The sequence below is a fragment of the Tubulanus polymorphus genome, chromosome 1 (assembly GCF_964204645.1).
Source record: "Tubulanus polymorphus chromosome 1, tnTubPoly1.2, whole genome shotgun sequence".
NCBI classification, from domain to species: Eukaryota; Metazoa; Nemertea; class Palaeonemertea; order Tubulaniformes; family Tubulanidae; genus Tubulanus; species Tubulanus polymorphus.
Window position 1 is genome coordinate 12,971,828 of NC_134025.1, and position 21,360 is coordinate 12,993,187.

Below are 21,360 nucleotides of genomic sequence, written 5' to 3' on the forward strand. Positions count from 1 at the left end.
CTGGTGATAATAGGCAAAACCAAAACTCACCACAATTATAGTCTAGAAAGAATCTTTCCATGTGGTCGGGTAGAAACAATTTCTGTCTGAGACACTCAGGGACCAGTAAACGTTACGAACTATACCGTTCAACAACAGACCACTGCCACGCGAGGAACAAAACTTGTACGCCGCTACGGGGTCACAGCCTGCGTTCCTCCTCGCTGCCGTGCCAATGTTCCCATTGCCGTGCCAACGTTCCCGTTGCCGTGCCAATCCGTAGCTGCTCTGTTGCATAATCGTCTCATCAACATACCTTAACATCACATTGCAGTGCAAGTATGAAGTAGGGTCAACAAGTCGATACCAGTATAGAGGCAGGATCGTAGCAACCAAATCACATCAATATCTGCGTTTAATTTCAAGTATATACTACACAATGTTGGTCAACCAGTACGGTGTTTTTTAATGCAAATTAGTATTGTTTTAAATTCACCTGCATATCGATACAAATGTTTTTTTCGTGAAGATGACCCCGGGCGTATGCATAATCAATTTTAGTTCAAATATTTTCAAACAAATTTTTTTCTATCAATAGATTATCCTTTATCTGAAAATTAACTGCTTCGTTGATTTTGGTGAGCTACACGTGTTACTAAAACGATGGCGCTATCATCACAGCTCCGCAGTAAATATTGAAAACTATGCCGCGCATCAACATGGAATTTTCAGCACAGTACAAGATGCTTATTATTAATCTTTCTTATCTTTCTCCGAATCTTAGTTAGAGTAAATCGGATGACAACAATTAATTTCATTTAGTTCTCAACTTTTGAAGTGAGGATCGGACAACTGTATTAGTCACGTGAAACATGATGAACCGGTTTTCGGAATACACAAATCTTAGCTGCTTAAGCGCATGAGAAGTGCTGGTTTTATGTCCTTGCCCAGGCCTCATATCATGTCCAAATATACGTTGTTAATTTAAATTTCATCAAAAATGTTTTTTAGGCCTATGATATACAATACAACAAGTAGCGGCACATCTCAACGAGTAGGAATTCTTTTTTTAGAAAGGCCGATCATCACAGCCATATCGGTGCGCAAAAGTCAAGGGATATCCCGATATGACATCAGGCGGGAAAATAATAATTTTTTTAGAGAATTCCTTCAATTTCTTCTTTCAGAAATAAATTCATTCTTTCTTTTAACAAACTCAGGGAAGCGCAACAAATTTCAAACTGACTGAGCAAGTTACAAAGCTATCTTATGTCAAATAACAGAGAAAAGTGGGAAAATGAAGTGCAAGTCGAACCACTAAAACATTGCTACGCAACCCGACCACAAAAATATCATGAGGTACAACTTTGCAATTGATCATGGTAACAAAATATGCCTAGGTACCAATATAATAAGGAAATACTAAGTTATTCAATTATACAACGCCCTCTAGTGACCATGTAGAATAACTTATGACCTTGAAACACACCACAATCATAGAACATGTCATGAACTACAACTTTGCAATTGATTGTGGTAACAAAATATCCATAGGTACGAATATAATATGGAAATACTAAGTTATTGTATTATTTAACGCCCCCCTGGTTGCCATAAACAAAAACCAATCACCTTGAAACTCACCACAATCATAGAACACGTTATGAGCTACAACTTTCCGATTGATTGTGGTAACAAAATATGCTTAGGTATCATTATAATGTGGAAAAACATTTTTCCACCTACAAATGAGTACTGATGACACCAACATGGCCGCCAATTGTGTCATATGTGGCTAATCAAAAATACCTGTCTCAGGTATAAAAGATCCCTTTCCAAAAATACTCATCACAAATTAAAATGAAAAATGGCAAACCAGTAGGAAGCTACAGGACTCAGAATTCGGGCCAAAATTGACATTTTTGCGCACAAAAAAGGTTATAGAACGGCCATCTTGAGTTCAATCGACTCAATTTTTCTTATGCTGATGGACCCTTAGAGGATTCAAATATATATGAAAGATCAAGGTAATTCATCAAACCCTCTTCAAAATTTCCCTCAAAAAGTTAAAAAATGTGTAAAAGTGCTGATTTTGACGAAAAACAATGGCTGCCAGTCGGCTAGGAGTCCACAAAAAAGCAGAAATAAAGCACTAATCACCTGTAAGTTTGGGGGTGGATTTTGTCGAAATGATTCTCTTGATTTCAGCAGAAGAAACTTTGAAAGACTGGTAACCTCTCGGTTATAAATGACTCGCATTTGTTTTAAGCGGTCAACTCGTGCAGACAACAACTGAAAGAAAGCAAGAACAAGAGGACCATAAAGCCCATTTTTGGGTTTTGGTGAACAGAGCAAGCAGTACATGCCGTGAGAAAACCATACATTACAAAAGAACAAGACAAAACTTCACCTCAATGTATTTAGCTTTCACACCAGCCAACTCTTCACCGAGGGGTACAACGATTTTTTCTACCTTTCTTTCATGAGAATACGGCTGAATATCAATTGAGTCTTCCGTACGAAGTTCAATAACTGATATGAGTAGATTTTCGATTACTTGTTGGACAGCCTGAAAGATTTGTTTACAAACTTCAATAGATTTACACAGAAAATTATGTGAACGATATGTATAAGATGAATCTCCCAATAAACCGATCAAAGGGTTTATATAACTTCCTACTACACTTCTCGAAGGTACATCAGCATGTTTCTGTACACCAAAGAAATACAATGATTTTCACAAAAATGTTCAACTTGCTCTTCACAGATCTACCGGTATTAGATTTGTTTGCGGAGACCCTAGTCTCCAGGTACACAAGAAACAAAAAAAATTAATTTTAATAAATCATTTGACGCCTTCGTCATTCCACCAGCATCCCCATTCAGGTTCTTACTTTTATATCAGACTTCTGCATTGTGTATACATCCGCCATTTTGACCGAATAATCCGATTTACTTATCATTTCTATACATCCCTGCCGCTTCTGATGCAATCAATTCTACATCTTTGTCAATAATGTTTTGCCCAGTAGCTATGTGTACACATAGGCCTGTGACGTTTGCACATCGATTTACGGTTGTCATTCATATAATATGCTGAATAGTTAATATTGTTTAGGTTTCATAATGGTAATATTTTATAAGGCGTCAAACTGGGGGTCGGGGGACACCATGCCCACTTGGGAAGTGGTTTAAAATGCTCAACAATCTAACAATTTCAATATTCAACGCTTCCTGGTGACCATATACAAAAACCAATGACCTTGAAACCCACCACAATCAAAGAAGATGTCAGCAGCTACGATTTTGTAATTGATTGTGATAACAAAATATGCCTCGTTACCAATTTAATATGGAAATACTAACTTACTTTACTATTCAACGACCCCTGGTGACCATATGCAAAACCCAATGACCTTGAAACTCACCACAATCATAGAACATGTCATGAACTACAACTTTGCAATTGATCATGGTAACAAAATATTCCTAGGTACCAATCTAATAAGGAAATACTAAGTTATTCTACTATTACCACCCCATATAGACCATATAGAATAACTAATGTCCTTAAAACTCACCACAATCATAGATGATGTCATGAGCTACAACTTTGCAATCAATTGTGGTAAAAAAATATGCATAGGTACAAATATTATATAGAAATACTAAGTACTGTAACACCATTTCGTCTATAGACAGAAAAAAAGTGATGCTATTGAATAGCCTACTGGGACTCAAGTCATAAAAAAAAGTCATGGACTAAAAAACCTTCACTTTTTTTGAAACACTGTAGACAGTATATAAAATTCAGACCTACCTTAATGTCACTGCCAGGTGTAGCACTCAGGGCCAAAACTCTGAAATTTCGATCGTACTTCACAAGTTCTCGGACAACCTATGATTATTCAGAAATTGTAAACGTTAGTCTGTATTCTTATATCAATAAAGTCAAAACAGTGTAACACCTACTATAATTCTATTCCCGGATGGGTACAAGGTCAATTCTATCAAAAGTAAATAGCAAGAAAAGTAGAAGGTGATAATTGTGATTAACGTTGAACTAGACTTTACAAGACTACAATCTGGTTTCATCATTCTAGAAACGAAATTCGATCCAAGAGGAAATCCAATTTTAGGCTTCTAATGTAGACGATGATCTTGGAATAGCGATTTTACAAATCTAATCGAGACACATTTTACTAACACTTGTACTTATATACATATGGAGAACATAAATTAGTGAATGTAAAATGAATTGTTCAATATCATGATTAGGCCGTCAAATAAAACTAACCTGGCAATAGGCATGATTTCCCGTTGCTTTATGGGCCTCATCTACGACCAGACATTTGATATCACTGGCAGGAAACGCTCCTCGGCTGAGATCATTGGTCATCACTTGGGGTGTGAGAAAAAATACCCTCTTATTCCGCCAGGCATTCACACGTTCTGGTGGTGCCATGGCACCTACAAGAAAACGCTCAGCGCATTAGTAAAATCAAGATTGATAACGCCATTCATATGCTGAAACACTAGTGCCAAAATGTAGCTTTACAGCAGTCTCCTGTTTTAAACCTGATTGACATATAAGGCTGAGTTTTAACTTAAGATAAGATATCATTCGATTTTCTTAGATGCCTGAGAAGTTTGTAATCATATCTATGGGCGGCCATCCCCGCAAAACAGACGCTAAAGTCATCACGTGAAGGATAAACCCATAACGTGAAGTATAATGTAGTAACGTGAAGGATACACTCATAACGTGAAGGATAATGTCATGACGTGAAGGATCAACCTTAATCGATTGTGAAGGATAAACCCATAACGTGAAGTATAATGTTGTAACGTAAAGGACAACACATAACGTGAAAGATCAACTCACGTCATCAAGGATAAACCTATTATGTCACCAGATGGCGTGCCGGTCGGAAATAGACTGGCAACCAGTCTAAAATAATTTCGGTTAAAATGCAAATTCATTTTATTCATCGTACGATTCAAATTCAATTCAATATAACTCTATATGGTTGAGAAGCGTCGTAAGTTGTACGGCGGACAAGTGGAGGTGAGAAAAAGTTTATCTCGAAAAGTTTTGTATAGTATAGCGTGCTCGAGTACTATTGTCTATTATATATGGGGTACTTCTGCAATTCAGTAGGCTCAAATGAATAGTGCAATTCAAATGGATGCCTCGATTGAACGTGCTCGAATTTATTTCAAACGAAGGTTAAGCGATCTAATATTGGACGTTGAAAATGATAGCGGAAATTAAAATCACCTGCACTCCACCTTAGAAAAATACGCATTTTAACCAAAATTATTTTAGACTGGTTGCCGGTCTATTTCCGACCGGCACGCCATCTGGTGACATAATAGGTTTATCCTTGATGGCGTGAGTTGATCCTTCACGTCATGACATTATCCTTCACGTTATGAGTTGATCCTTCACGTTACAACATTATACTTCACGTTATGGGTTTATCTTTCATGTTAGATTAAGGTTGATCCTTCACGTCATGACATTATCCTTCACATTATGAGTTTATCCTTCACGTTACTACATTATACTTCACGTTATGGCTTTATCCTTCATGTGATGACTTCAGCGTCTGTTTGGCGGGGATGGCCGCCCATACATATCCTTCAGGGTTCTTAATTTCTTATAGAAAAACCCCTAAAAGTTGGTTTTTCATGGCATGTTTTTTTTGTATTTGAAGCCAGATATTCTTTGTTTGTTATATATTAAACTAGGGGTCCTGGCACATCATGCCCATTTGGTTAAAGGTTTGAAATGCTCAACAATTTATGTTTCAATATTCATTGCCACCTGGCAAACATGTTATCAAATATCAAGATTATAAGTTAAAACCTGTTGATATTTTCCTCAGAAAAACCTTTTCTATCTATGAATGAGGACTGATGACACTAAGATGGCTGCTGATTGTGTGACATTTGTCTGATCAAAAAACTTGTCTGACATGTTAAAGATCCCATCCCAAAGTATATTCATGGCAAATTTCAATGAAAAATGGCAAACCAATAGGGCCTTGGAATTCAGGCCAAAAATGAACTTTTTGGGAACAAAAATATTGAAATATTCAGATGTTGACAACGCTATATTATTCAATTACCAGTCATTTCTGCAGTGTCAACTTGTGGAATTCCCATTATGTTGTAGCAGGCTTCGATTTGCTGCGCGACAAGTGGCTTCGTCGGAGCCATGAAAACGATCTTTCCACGCGGGTACCATCGATAGAAATTATACATCATGACAGCCGCGATGAAAGTTTTCCCTAATCCCGTCGGCAACGTAACTAAAGTATTCTTATACAGAGCAGTTTCGACGATGTTGAACTGGTAATCTCGCACCGGATAATTCGTCGGGTACACCCACGTGTCGCCGGCATTTTTATCAAACCCGGGCAAGTCTTCGATCACTGTTGCCCTGGGTAAAGTATTCAGGTCATTGTTGGAATGCGCCGAATCCAATGGTCTAGCCGCAGATGTCCCCGTTTTATTTGACGGCACATCATCACTGATTTGCTGAAACAACAGGGCAGGATTTTTGGTCATAGTACTATTACTATCATTCCCATGAGTACCGCTAAACTTTGGCCTAGTTATTGATGATTTCGCAGGATTATTTTGAGCTGTGAAATGCTCTAAACCGGTATCCATAGTGTTGATTTGTTTGAGACTCTCTTCCATGGCCAAGGTGAGTAGGGCATCATCATCATCATCACACAGATCGATAAATCCTGAAGAAATTGAGGACAATGGACCTACTGCTGGCTCATTCGAGCAGACTTTCTTTTGCAACTTTTTCGTCCCCCATGTTTGAAAAAGTGTGCATTGCTTTCGTGTTTCATTCTCCCGGTTTCTGTTAGCCATCGTAACATCTGAAATTGAGAATTGAAGTAAACATCACGTTGATTATATAGGCCTTATTCATCAGGCCTTACTCAAGGTTTACTCAGTCCTGGCAGTGGTTGTCGCCACAGAGATCTGCATCGCTCTACGATCCTAGTGTATCCACCCACTGACCCAAACACAAGCATTCAAATTTGGCTGACCAGGATTTGGTCACCTTTTATTGTCTGTGTTTATACTGTGATATCTCACCTCATAAACAATTGATTTTGATAAATGACCTTAATGACATTCTGTGTTCGTTCGTTACATAATTTTGACGATAAAACTGATTTTAACATGTTTAAATCCAGGAAGAAAGACACTCTAAATATTTGGATGGATATATGAAAGCTGTGGGTACTGGAGTGTGTAATGGGTAGTGTAGTGTGATCTGTGTGCATTTGTGGCCAGCACACAGATCACATTGTTCAATGGGGTTTGGTCCAGGACTCGCAAGATTTTCAACAACACGGAAGTAACGTGTAATAAATGATGACTTGAATTGCATGACTACCTACCACCCCTCATTATTGTTGGAAAACTAAACGTTCGGCACTGAATAAAAATTAGTAATAACATTTTAGAAATGGCCAGAATTTTAACTTAGGTTCTATCTCATTTTTATTTTACAATTGTGATTGGTATAATTTTTTTTTAAACGGCCGTTAAGGCTTCATGTTTCGTCTGCAATTCACTGCAAATAGTTACGCAACCACGCACATTTCAGTGTTTTTGACAGCTGTACACTCAATCAGCACCGTTCGTCACTAGCTTCACTGCGGAATTATCATTAATTAACATCGCCATATCACATCATCAACTTATATTGTGCCTTAAAACCCTAACAGCCGAAATAATTGAAATGCACACACGATTTCTATCATTGAAAATTGAGAGAGTGGCCATGTTTGTGTTTGCTGCTTCGCGTAAATCCCGCGCGGTGCCACCGCGCGGAGTGGGGCCGATACGTCTAGGATATAACTAGGGGTCCAGGGACACCATGCCCACTTGGAAAGTGGTTTCAAATGCTCAACAATCTAACAATTTCAATATTCAACGCCCCCTGGTACCCATATACTATAACCAATGACCTAGAAACTCATCACAATCATAGAACATGTCATGAGCTACAATTTAGCAATTGATTATGGTAACAAAATATGCCTAGGTACCAATATGATAAGGAAAGTTACTATATACAACCCCCCTGGTGACAATATAGATTAACTTATGACCTTGAAACTCACCACAATCATAGAGCATGAGCTACAACTTTGCAATTGATTGTGGTAACAAAATATGCATAGGTACGAATATAATATCGAAATACTAAGTTATTGTATTATTCAATGCCCCTGGTGGCCATACAAAAACCAATGACCTTGAAACTCACCAAAATCATATAACCTGTTATGAGCTACAACTTTGCAATTGATTGGGGTAACAAAATATGCTTAGGTATCAATATAATGTGGAAAAACGTTTTTCCACCTACGAATGAGTACTGATGACACCAAGATGGCCGCCAATTGCGTCATAATTGGTTGATCAAAAATACCTGTCTCAGCTATTTAAGATCCCTTTTCATAGAATAGCCACCAAGGATTTCAATGAAAAATGGCAAACCAGTAGGAAGCTGCAGGACTCAGAATTCGGGCCAAAATAGACATTTTTGGGCACAAAAAAGGTCACAGGACGGCCATCTTGTGTCGGATCGACCCAATTTTTCTGAAGCCAATGGGCCCTTGGGGGATACAAATACACATGAAAGATCAAGGTAATTGATCAAAGCGTCTTCAAAATTTCCCTCAAAAACTTCAAAAATGTGTAAAAAGTGCTGATTTTGGCAAACAAAGATGGCTGCCAGTCGGCCATCTTGAATCTGACAGGGCCAGTTTTTTGGGCTACAGATGTGTCTAGGGTAGACATATTTGTAACACAAATATAAAGACATTACATTGAAGCGTCTTCAAAACTTCTAAAAATAACTGGATTCCGTCTACAGACGGACGGACGAAAAGTGAACGCAATAACCCGCTGGGACTTAAGTCCCAAGTGGGCTAAAAATTATGCGCAGTTTAGCGATATCGAGACCATGCTCCCCAGGCAGGGATTCAAACCTGATGGCATCCCTACACTCAGCCACAGCACGAACCCCTGCCACACTAGACCGGGTGCACAGGTACAAACGCAGCTTTGCCGCACGAAAACTTGCAGCACCAATCAGAATGCTTGTTGTATAATCACTAAGGAAAATTTCATGGAAGAACTATAAATGGGAAAACCCGGACTAAAATAAAACCGTATTTCTAAATGGCTAATAATAGCATCACCTAAACTTTAGGGTGAGGGTTTCGATAGGGTTAGGGTCTAGAGGGTTAGGGTTAGGGTGAGGTTTAGGGTCCATTTTTACCCCTAGGGATAGGGTTAGGGCAAGGTGAGGCTGTAAGTAGTGAAAACTTATGGGCGGTTTTGAGTGAGCCCGTTGGTCTAGTGGAAAGACATTAGGCTAGCAATCTGCTGGTCCGGGTTTGAATCCCGCTCTAGGCTGCTATTTTCTCTAACTCTGTTCTCCACACTTTCCGTGAAAGTCACGCACCTTAGTGCGCAGGCGCGGCATCAAAAAGGCAATCAGAACGCGCCATTGGCAAAATAGCGTTAACATGAATAATGCTGTATTGGCAAAATAACACCAACCCCGTGTCTGACTAAATCAGAACAATATCATAAATTTTCAGTAATATCTGAAGTTTTTCAATAACGAGCGTGTAATGTACAATATGACACTGGATTGAAAAAAAGGGTTAATTTTACTTTATTTTGCATTACACTTGTGTTTTTTTCTTTCAATTGTCAATATGATATTGTACATTTGTAATATCGGCATGATATGTGCAGATAGTAATTGTCAACTCCTAACACTACTAGGCCTAACACTTAAAGGTCAAGTGCCCTCTAATTCCTACTTTTTGAGGTTTACTTTCCAAATGATACTTAAGTACATAAATGATGACCTGGGATCAGCCTTATAGAAAAAAAAATCACTTATGTGTCTTAAATCAGTAAAATTAAATAACTGGATCATTGACCTATATAGTGTGTGCACCTTGGCCGCAGCCGCGTGTCAGCGCCACATTCATGCATCATCTTTGCCAAACAAACATACCCTACACGTGTGTGAACTCAGTACACATAGCCTATATATAAAATCTATAAAACAACATCATTCCTTCGCTTTAATCACAGCTCTACTGCTGCTGGCTATCCATTGTATGTTTGTTGTGTTATGTATAACAGTATCAACAGTATCGTCGGAAGGAATTTAGGATCTTAAACAACTTCTAAAAGGATTAAATACATAGTGTCCTAATTTGAACCGTAGGAACTCCGAATATTTAGCGAAACTTACTTGTTAGCTTTCGTCTGTTTCTACAGGCTTGATCACACTGATGATGTCACTGCTGACGTCATCCGGGATTCCGGTCTTCCCTCGAGAATCAGCTGTGTGTGTGCCCCCCTCCCTAGAACGGGACAGCACGTTGTTCCAGACGGCCGGGAGATGAAAACGGCCCCCGTCTTTGTTGAGAGAAGGGTGCAATGTACGGATGTGGATTGCTTCTTTGACACCTCTCTCAAACCATCTGGGTTCAACACCGAGAATCCTAACGTTGTCAATGTCAACTGTGTGACCCAGTTGGTCGACATGAAGGTGTTTCGACACCTCTGACGTAACGGAGCTGGGGCGTCTGTGTTCCCTGAATCTGGCTCTTAAGGATCGTTCGGTTTCACCTATGTACGAGTCACTACACTGTTCGCACTTGATATGATACACCGGACTCACTACTCTCGATTTATCCAGTTTGTCCTTAGGTCTAACCAAAATCTGCCGTAGAGTGTTCATGGGTTTGAAGAACACCGGTACTCCGTATCGTTTCATAACCCGACATGTTCTGAGGTACCCTTAATATATGGTATCACGACGGGAGCGATTTTCCGCCTTTCGGATTGTGTAGCTTCTTTAGTATTATTAGCCGGTTTGCATGGGTTCGGTGACATGATCCAGGCAGGATAGTCGTTAAAACTCAGAGCCTTCTTTACATGGTTGACCTCCTCTAACTTATCCACTGGATCCGGAATCCTGGATGACGTCAGCAGTGACATCATCAGTGTGATCAAGCCTGTAGAAACAGGCGAAAGCTAACAAGTAAGTTTCGCTAAATATTCGGAGTTCCTACGGTTCAAATTAGGATACTATTCATATTACCCGAATAGATGAACATACATCAAAGGATTAAATACGCTACGAATGGTGATTATGCGGTGCGGGATTAGAGACTGGAAACTGCTGGATTATTTCAGACGTTTCACCACGGATTGTTTTAAAATCTATAAAATAAGTTCATTGTTTTGAATCAAATCTATTAGTTTGCCATAGCTTCGCTATTCATTAAGCGCACCAAAAGTTAGTTATTCTTCAGTGGCACAACGCACGTGGAAATGTGTGTTTGACTACAATGACGTCAGCAATTGTGGGTTTTTCACTGCAAACGCGCACATGCTGTGTACAGCAAACTGGTGAAAATAGCCGTCTTTAAAGTCTTATTTCTCAGTTATGGCTTTACTTAAATCAAAATTAGTAACACACTTATCATTTATACACATATCACATTTAGAAAATAGGTTTTACACGATATTCTATTTAGAGGGCAATGACCTTCAACTCGTCACTAGTCAGTACAAAAAAATGGAAACTTAACAGTGTTACATCTTCAAAATGGTGGGGCTTCCTTCTCTTTGTTGCCAGTTTGTTATTGATTAGGTTCATCACTTAGCCTATATCAGATACAATGACGTCTAAATCTATTAAATCATCGCAATCCTGGTCGCGGTAGGCGCCATGTACAGCAAACACTGATTACAGCAGAGAACCAATGCGACTGGTTGGCGGTGAGAGGTCGTTAACAAATATTTTTTTCTAATTCATTTTTCATTTTGACCAAATAAATAACGCAGAATCATCGATTGATATACAAATAGATTAACTTAGTCAGGTTACTTCCAAAAAATGATTCAACGCCTGCAAGCCATTGTTGTTATTTTCAGTGTGTGCTGTATCTTTAGGCACGCAAGTGAGCATATAGGCCTACAACAGATCAATAGAAGTAGGTTGCCCCGGTGATAGCCAGCTGATAGATGTACTGTATTGAGTGCATGCAGGAAGACACGTGTATGCCAGCGGTCTGTGTAACACAGTGATGTTGATTGGATGCTTGGCGCGTATGTCAACTAGCAAAACGCGCGGAGTGCGCTTAAAATAAGGACTCCTATTTTAGTTTTCGATTATAAAATCAACATGTTTAAACTTCTTTCGCGACATATTTTTAAAGAAACGTAACATTGCTCGAGTTTTTCGTAAAACATAATGAAAATAGATTAAAATCGTATTTTTGAACACCCACTCGTAACAACGTAATGCTCTCAAGTCAGGTTGAAATAGACATTAGCAATCGGTTTGTTCACCAAGAATCTTAGTGTCTGATAGGATCGTAGAGCGATGGAGATCAGTCATCCTTATTACCGAGATGACGTATTTTACCGAGATCAACCGAGATGAAATGAAATATAACATATCTATTTATTCCTTATCGATTTTAACAATTGACATCATATCATATCAGTGACAGTAATAAATGCCTGCTGGAGTAATATTTTACATATTTTGTCGGATATTTTTGTAGAAAAATAACTTAACTTTTCCGAGATGAGATCGTCGATCAATCAAATTCAATGAAATTTTATTGCTAACCGAGTTTACGTATTTGAAGTAAAAATTATTTTAATAAATAAAATATGTAAAATATGACTCTGGAAGGTATATATTACTGATATAACATGATTTCAAGTGTTAAAATCGATAAGGAATAAATAAATATGCTATATTTCATTTCATCTCGGTTCGTCTCGGTTCTAAAATACGTCATCTCGGTAAAGGATGACCCACCACGGAGATCACTGGTGGTGGAGACAACCACTGCCAGTGCTGGGTGAATCGGTTTGGTGCACAGACAGGGGCTTGTCACACTTGTACCGTACACCTACCCCATTGAACGAGTGAATAGGCCTACGATTTCCTCAAACTCAAACTTTCGTTTCGAATACTGCGGGTGTTGTGGACATTTCTCATTCCCGTGAGGTTTAAGGATGGCTCCGATAACGTACAAGTACAAATGCAAATACAAATACAAATAAAGTTTATTGAGCCTTAGCTATACAAAATCACCATCGGTTTGGTAACAATAAAGTGGACAGGACAGAGATGAAATTTGCAATATAAGAGTTGGATATATATGATACAACATGCACTTAATCATAAGCAACGCTTTCAGTGAGTTCCTTCACGAGAAATTGCTAGATTATCAATTGATTAGATAGTAACAGGCTCTACGCCAACGGCCCTGACGCTGACTCACTGACACCTAGTGGATAGAGGGCAACAGGATGTGAATTTCTCCCGACCTAACCAGAAGGAGGCTTTTACACATATCACATCCTCGCTTGCCAGGGGTCCAGTATCACTCCCGAACTCGCTTGTTCGGGGAACTGCTTTAGCGTAGTGGGTTCGAATCCCTTGACGGGTGAAGACGCACATATCATTGAGATCACTAAAGTTGTTGAAAGAATCTAGGTGTTGGGAATGTGGCACTTAGATAGAAAATGTGTTTCGTCCTCTAAACGTAAGATTCCTCATCGTAGCTGCGCCATCGATGTATCTTGATGTTTTGACCGGTTGACGCTAACGTGACGGTCACTCTTCGGATGCCAGGACCACACTCTCATCTGGATAATTTGCGTTACAAAATATGCTTTGTTTTAATCTAGTCAACGCGCAGGACAAAACTTAGTACGGCTATTTCCAAATCTCGATTTAAGCAGCCAAAAGCTTGTGGCGGCCGCTGCGCCTCAGTGCCCGAGTCGGTTCAGACTGGGTTGGATGATTGAAGTTACATGCACCGCAACTGAAATTTCCAATCTATTTTGATTTAAACAAAGATGTTAAATTGACCGTTGATCATAAAACTAAGTACTACTTCGATTTCCGATTAGTCAAAATAGACTCTCTTCAATTCGCCAAAATTCGGAGAAACCCCGGGAACATTAATCAATAATTAATTGATAATAGATCAATGAAATAATCAATTAATGTTTCTTAATTCCAACATTTATCAGGATTTGCACCATCAGTTATACTTTGTTCTGATTGAACATGGTCCTTGATTTTTATGATTCAAATGGCGACCGGTATAACGGCATTATTTTCACCAGGTCGTAAGCGTTCTCTATAAATTGATGTTTATCATCGAATATACCTAATAGAATAAGTAAACATCGATAGATTTTGACTATTTTACAGTGTAAAATGTGACGGAAGTCCTGAAAACCAGCGCATCTAAAAGATCTGATTTTCAAGATTTTCTTTTGGAGAGGCCCCAAACCCCTCCTTGGAGACATCGCGCTTTGGGCATTCGACCTCGGATTATGCACCTGCGGCGCATAATTTAGCGTGTCCTCTCATTTCAGACCCGCAGCCCATAATCATAGATCCGCCCCTGGATACGAAGACCGTACTTAAACAACTTCTTGGCCGAAAGGACTCGGCAGTGTTCGAAAGAATCGCGGATTCCTATTGAGTTAATCGATCCTTATTGTGAAACTGGCCCCGTGTAGATGATCATCATCTCATCTGCTAGTGCATTTGAATCACATTTCATCACTCTCTGATCCGGTACGAATCCAAAAATTGGGCGGCTGCTACTTAACCGCGTAAATTGGCAGATATTCTCGGAGCCACCCCGTTTAATCCTCATAGAGAAATCCTTTTGCGATGACGTCATTGGAAAAGCCTAAACAAGTAAACATTGCCAGATTGGGCAAGTCTAAACTCAACGGTTTTTTAACGGCCAATTCATGTAGGCCTACTACTCAAGCCCCAAGACAGTTGAGAGTTGAGCATCAATGACAGAAAAGTGGATGAGTACCCTGAGAGAAGACTATTTGAATGATTGAGTGCAGAACGTCCAACGACAACGTCGTCGTCAACGAGAGAAGTCTCCTCCCAGACAGAAGAATTAGAAGTAGAATCACAGTCCAGTCAGACACTGAGGAGAGTGTGTATGACCGAGTGAGAACAGACTGAGGGGAAAGGTGAATTATTATAACATTAGTTGATTTTAATAATCTGCAGATAGAGGGAAACTGTAGTAGACTAGAGGAGTAGGTCTATGCACCAGTCAGTGGTAGGCCTATAGACAGTCTATTTATTTTCTATTGTCCACGATCCTTTTGGGATATTTCGCTTAATTACAGGCACTTGAATATATTGGTGTGTTACAAATGATAAAATTTATTGTAATCTACGATAAAAACACCACCGGGGTTGCCATCTTAATTATCCATTATGCAACTGTTTTACCAATGATCCAATGTGAATCCCTCGTCTAACTATACTATACAGAAAGGCTGGAAATGCTCCTATCTCCATAATGCTTAAATATACCTGCAAATATCGGGACAGATGACGTCACAGCCTGAGCAATCCCGAAGAGGCATCGCAAATTTTTAAACATCAATTTTGTTGCCAGTGAAAATCTTTAATGGAGCTAAAACAGTGTCAATGTTTCCAAAAAATCATCTACAATTGAAATTATGGGCGCTCCTTATACTTCAGGATTACAATTGACACTTGGGACGTACTTCGGCAATCATCGGCAGTGTTCGGCTGTCCCGATAATTGCGGGTATATTTAAGCATTACGGTGATAGTAGCGTTTCCAGCCTTTCTGTATAGTATAGTTAATCGACGGGCGCGCGTTGCATCATGGGTAAATTGTTATAAAACATGGCGGATTATCAAAGTAGGAACAACGTATCGCTGGTGAATTATTAAATATTTATCCATTATCAAAGCCCATATTCAAGTGCCTGTGGCTTAATTTTCGGTGTGCATACGTCAAATTTGGTCATACTAATTAGCGTCAACAACCGTCAAATAGCGTCAATGGTTCAGAATTTAGTGTCAACATTTCAGGATTCAATGTCAGAATGTCTGAATCCCCTCGAAAACAAAAGCAACTTGTTGACCCTGGTTGACGGTTGTTGACGCTAATTAGTATGACCGCCTCAAATAGGTCTTAATCGAATCAGCAGAGTTGTGCAGTCCAGATAAACCATGCACAGGCAAGTGCACAGGTGCAGGGATGAATGGCGCTATATATGAACTGCTAAGTGCAATTAAATTCAAAATATCACAGAAATACCTTGTGTTAATATTGTTTATTTATCCGCTATTAAGTTCCGTTAAACAATTGGATGTAAAGGATCAGTTGCTATCAGTGGTAATAGAGTTGCAACCGGTGATACTGATCCTTAAACATCCAACTGATCCTTAACTCTTTGCCTGCCTCGCCTATGCTGCGCTTTGCCAGGATGTCCATGTTTTTCACAGATTTATAAAACAAAAACTAGAAGAGATATTTTCATCGAATTTGTTTTATTTTATTCATCTGGTTCCTTGCTTGTTCATGTAAAATCGGCAGCATTTCTTCCAAGAGTGATACAGTCTGTAGCAATCACCAATGCAGAGGGGGTATTTTGCAGAAAATATGCCCATTCATGCGTATTCAGCCCCATTTCAAAAGATGACGTCACTAACACATTGCATAGAATGACTGATGATAATAAGTTAAGAACTTAGCTGGTCAACCCTGTGTGAAAGTCTCTTCCACAAGTTTAGAATTTGCAATGCAGTGGGTTTTTAAATGTTACTGTAAAGTATTGTCAAAGTTATGATGAGTATCTGTGAAGAGTGGTGGATATATAGAAACTCCTATAAACCTTCATGGTAATACATCATATTTTCCATATATTTCCTTTAGGTTCTGGTAATTTTCATTTAAAGAAACCAAGCAGCCTTTGATGTTGGAGAACATGGCTCTGAAAGAATCACTGTTTTCACTGGAAGTCGTTGTTGAACACTTAAACCTGGCAGATGTGACCTGTCGTTTTCCAGCCATAGCATTCCGTCTGCTAGACTTTCCGACATTGCTAATCGAGCACGTCCAACCAGATCTTGCAAATAAGATTCTGCAGAGTTTGCAACTGGACGTTAATCGTGAAATTCCGCGTCAGATACCAGAATTGCAAGATCGAAATGGCACATTCATACTCAAAAAAGGTAAATCTTGTCTGTTCAAGATTGTCCTCGATACCCTATGCGGCCACCTGGCGAGTACTCCTTTATACGTTCTGTTAACCGACAACTTTTCCGATCCTCCAAAGTTAGTTGGAAGCTGTTTAGTATCTCTTCATAAAACCGTCCAGCTCATATCACAAGATGTAGCTGAAGCTGGTCTCTCCGTGCCATCAGTGCATGGTGAAAAGGGGACATATAAATTGTATAATTTGATGGGAATTGAAATCGGCGATATTACCCTCGCTGTCCGTCTGTTAAGTCTAGGAGAAGGTCTCATTCAGCATATTCCGGACAGTCAGATCGCGAAACCAAGCAAAGGACCAGCGCGTCTTGTCGAGAATAGTAACAACGATATCAATGACAATGAGGGAGTACAGGAAATACAACAAGGTTCGTCGAAAAGTTTCGCAAAGAAAAAAACCATTTCTGACAAACCTCAATATAGAGATGTGCTTATTCAGGATTTAGAAATTGCGGATGAAAATCAGCCTCAGCACATTGTAGTTTCTGATATTCAAAATGTTGTGTATCAGCCTACGAGACCATCGATGTCAATGGCAACGCAGACGGCCTTTGATGTCGGTGTTCAAACTCGTACGAAAACTGTCAGTGATGATAACGAAGAACTTGATGAGCCGTTTCTATCCAATGTTTATTGTCCTCCGTCCCTTTACTTCAAAAAGGATGGGGAAGAAAAGCGTCCAGCTCCAAAATATGCAATATTCCATTACAATGAGATCAAACCAAAAGAAACTGATCTAGAAAGCGTTCGAAGTGATGATGCACTTTTCGATTTGCTGGAAGATAATCTGTCCCAAACTCAAGTAAAATCGAAAGTACCTCAGTTTGTTGCTTATCAACAACTTGAATCTCAACCGGTAGTTTCTGAGAGTCAGGTTGTTCCACAGCCTCCAAATTTGAGGCAAATGTTGAGTTCACCAAATTTCCAAGCGGACCAATTTCCATTCCTACGTGCTTTAATGGCAGAGCTGAGTTTCATTCAGGGTGTCCCGATGCAACAACAGCAGCCTCAACTACAGCCACAGCAAACAGAGCCTGCTAAACAGTATAGGCCTTTAGTAAATCGATCATCCCCAAAAACAGCTTGGCAGCCTAGTCGTACTAAAGAAAAAGAAAACCAAAGCGATTTTGTTGCAAGATTAGCAACACCAAAACATATTGTTGCTGAAGAGCATGCTTGTAGTAGGAAAGGCCGTCATGACTGTACCCATGACCATAGTGCCCTGAAACAGAAAAGTTGGATTCGTAAACAGCCACAGTTTGGTCAGAAACCGAAATTACATTATGGACTGACGAATACTATGCGTCTTCGATTAGCCGCTACTAATCCTAAAATGCTCAGAACTCTGGAGGATGAAGAAATAGCGAACAGAACGTTCAAAGTGAATCAGATAGATAATCATGTTCCAGTTAGATCAACAAAAGTAGGCCTATCAGAAAATGGAGTTCAACATCGTAAACCAGTTCCAACCCCGAGACGACCGAGTTTACCGATTGAAGTAGCTGAGATTGACGAAGCAGAAAAACAGGCAGCTTCGGAGGAAAGGAGCGTCATGGTTCATAGTCCATCAGCAAGCGATCATGATGAAACTGAAAGCGATGTCAGTATGAGTGTACAGTATGCTCATGCTCTGCTCGATGATACTGACGAAAAAATTGATGTCAAGCCACCATCGGGTCGTCTGAATACTTATCCTCCTTTCGCGAATAATGTTCAAGCTCAGAAACCAGCCACTGCCAATAGTAATAAAGAAAACATGGCTCAATTTAGTGAATATGTCGATGATTCAAAGCTTTGGATGTCAACTGATGAACCAGAGCTACAGGAGTTGAGAGATTCTGAGGAATCGGCATCAGATAAGTCAGCCGATGTGAAACCGGTAAAGGCGATTCAAGAACTCGTTTGTACTGACTTACGGGACTCACTGAAAAAGGTCATCAATCCTCGATCATCCGATAAATCACCAGTAACAGCCTTACGTATGTCTCAATCAGTCTTGAACAATACCGACCATAAAGAAGAAATAGAAAGTCCTACCCCGAGACCACGGCGCCTAAGTTCTCTTGAGGACATCTTCAAACAACGTAAGCGAAGCGTGTCATTTGAGGCTTTTCCTGAATCTGAAGATACTACCTCGCCAACTGCAAAGAAAAGCTTGTCTCCGCTATCAAGTCAGGAAACATCTTCATCTCCTTTAGTATCAAAAATTCAAACGCCAGTCGTTTTACCGCAGATACCAGCACGATCGTCGTCCGTGGAGAGCACTGAAGATCTAACGTCGCATAGAACTAAGTCAAAAAATCGCAAGCCCGTTCCGAAATTACCTCTGTCCCTTCACACAGATTCAGTGAGCTCGTATATGCCATCGGATTTGGAACTCGAGAATTTAGCTAACATTTCCGTCGATGATGAATACACGGAGGACTTTGAAGGCAGCGATGATGATATAAATATCAATCCATTTTTGAAAATCCCTCCATCGTTACTAGGCTACACTGCATAGTAAATGTAGTCAATCTCAAATGCCTACCTAGTTTGGATAGACTTGTGACCTGTTGGATGCCTTAAGCAATGATAGTTTCTCTATATTGTACTCTACATTATGTACTACCGTATTTATCATTTCTGATAACAGTACCCGTATAAGAAATCCTTTTTTAAGATGAACAAAATTGGGACTACAGTGGAACCTCGGTACAACAAACTTTGGCATACTAAAGGGTTGTTTATTTCTTATGTATGCAAGGTTTGGAGTCCTGAGGTTGCATCCAGCATGCAGCAGACTATTGCATTTTGATAAAAAAAACAACTAGTGAAAATGTATCAAACTTATTAGTCGAAAAAAGCAATAAAGAAATATTTCTGAAATTTTGACTGTAATGCTACATATGTGTGCAAAAGGAGGGGCATGCATTTTCCCTACTAGAGCAGGGTAGGGTGTCCCCCAAGTAAATATTTCAATTAAAACCTATACAGTCAACCCCCGATATAATTTAAATTGCGTTACGGACGATGGACCGAGTCATCATCACCAAATAAATCATTTACTTTCAATAGCAAAAGTATGTTCAGAATGCACTTCATTGTGGCCATTTTTCCAAAATTGTCTGGGAGTGCCCCCTAGACCCCCCTAAATGGCTTCATGCATACAGTGCTCCCCCTAGCCCTACAGTGCTCGTGCTGGAATGGCTTTGCCATCGAATTGCTTTCAGTTGCCCCACCTTTTCAAAGTGGTCGGGCAACATTTCTCCCTGAGGTTCCACTGATAAATGTGAATGATGAAAAATAGGACAATTTTTTTTCACCTTTTTGATAATTTTGACCCATATGTTTTGATTCTATTGGCATTGAAATATATCCAGTTTCCCACGGTTGTATTTCCAAAATGGCTGAACAACCTTATGATGCTTCACACAGCATGAATCGCAAACTGAAGCCAGAGATCTTCATGCAGTAGCTGAAAGATTTGTTACTTAGTCAGAACACCGCCAAATAGTTTTTTGACATTCATATAATATTTTGACACATGATCGCTAAAATTTGTAGAACAGCTGCTAGATTTCAATTTTCTTGTTGTCTTGCTAGTTACTTCTACTGTTTTGCCAGTTACTTCATAAGATTCTGAGCGATAAAAACTAGAAATATGTATGTACAAGTATATTTATCACCCTGTTCAAATGTATGATAATGAATCCATAGAATGCATCTAAGAGTACTCAATTATTTCAAAAAACTTCTGTGCTCAATCTTTACACGCAACCAAAAAGTTCCACTATGAAAATGCCTTACTTCAGGCGTTTCCACTAGCCCCTGCATCTCTAATTCAATTTTCTCTCAACGCAGTTTTTGTTGTCCCAATTTTTTTGGTACACCTGTAATAAATCTTGTCTAATCACAGTAGCATATAATTGGACACATTGTGATAGAAATGTATTTCTGCTGGCATTTTGGTAGTTCTAAACTTAAATTCTGCTGAACACACTGGAATCACTAGGTATTTTGACCCATATGTTGAAAATCTCATTAAGATTAGATTATCAATCATAATGATTGTGATAATTATTATACCAGTATTATGGTAACGAACTTTATCCATCATCCCAATTAAACACAATTGTATGAGTATGATTTATTATTTGATGAGCAGGGCTTAGAATCATTTATGGTCTTTTCAAAAGTAGATTTTATACCGGTAT

General features: G+C 39.3%; 2 protein-coding genes and 1 pseudogene across 2 annotated transcripts in view; 1 reads left to right on the plus strand and 2 right to left on the minus strand.

Annotated features, from left to right (window-relative positions):
• Positions 1 to 13,076, minus strand: part of LOC141903679 (Fanconi anemia group M protein-like) — a 31,985-nt gene extending 18,909 nt beyond the window's left edge. Inside the window, exons 1-6 of the mRNA XM_074791948.1 lie at positions 12,994 to 13,076; positions 6,114 to 6,881; positions 4,277 to 4,449; positions 3,800 to 3,877; positions 2,390 to 2,548; positions 2,140 to 2,271 (exon numbers count right to left, since the gene is read on the minus strand). Coding sequence (XP_074648049.1) covers positions 2,140 to 2,271; positions 2,390 to 2,548; positions 3,800 to 3,877; positions 4,277 to 4,449; positions 6,114 to 6,690 — 1,119 coding nt within the window. The 5' untranslated portion in view covers positions 6,691 to 6,881; positions 12,994 to 13,076. The remainder of the gene's footprint in view (positions 1 to 2,139; positions 2,272 to 2,389; positions 2,549 to 3,799; positions 3,878 to 4,276; positions 4,450 to 6,113; positions 6,882 to 12,993) is intronic.
• LOC141903754 (uncharacterized) lies at positions 10,307 to 11,055 on the minus strand (annotated as a pseudogene).
• A 1,745-nt stretch (positions 13,077 to 14,821) lies between the features above and the next one.
• Positions 14,822 to 20,628, plus strand: LOC141904800 (microtubule-associated protein 10-like). Its single transcript, XM_074793481.1, has 2 exons — positions 14,822 to 15,096; positions 16,826 to 20,628. The coding sequence occupies exon 2, from the start codon at positions 16,866 to 16,868 to the stop codon at positions 19,665 to 19,667; it is 2,802 nt and encodes a 933-aa protein (XP_074649582.1). The 5' UTR covers positions 14,822 to 15,096; positions 16,826 to 16,865; the 3' UTR covers positions 19,668 to 20,628.
• The last annotated feature ends 732 nt before the right edge of the window (positions 20,629 to 21,360 follow it).

Excerpts from the sequence above, each read along its gene's own strand:
- LOC141904800 (XM_074793481.1), top strand. The coding sequence starts at position 16,866 with ATGTTGGAGAACATGGCTCTGAAAGAATCACTGTTTTCACTGGAAGTC.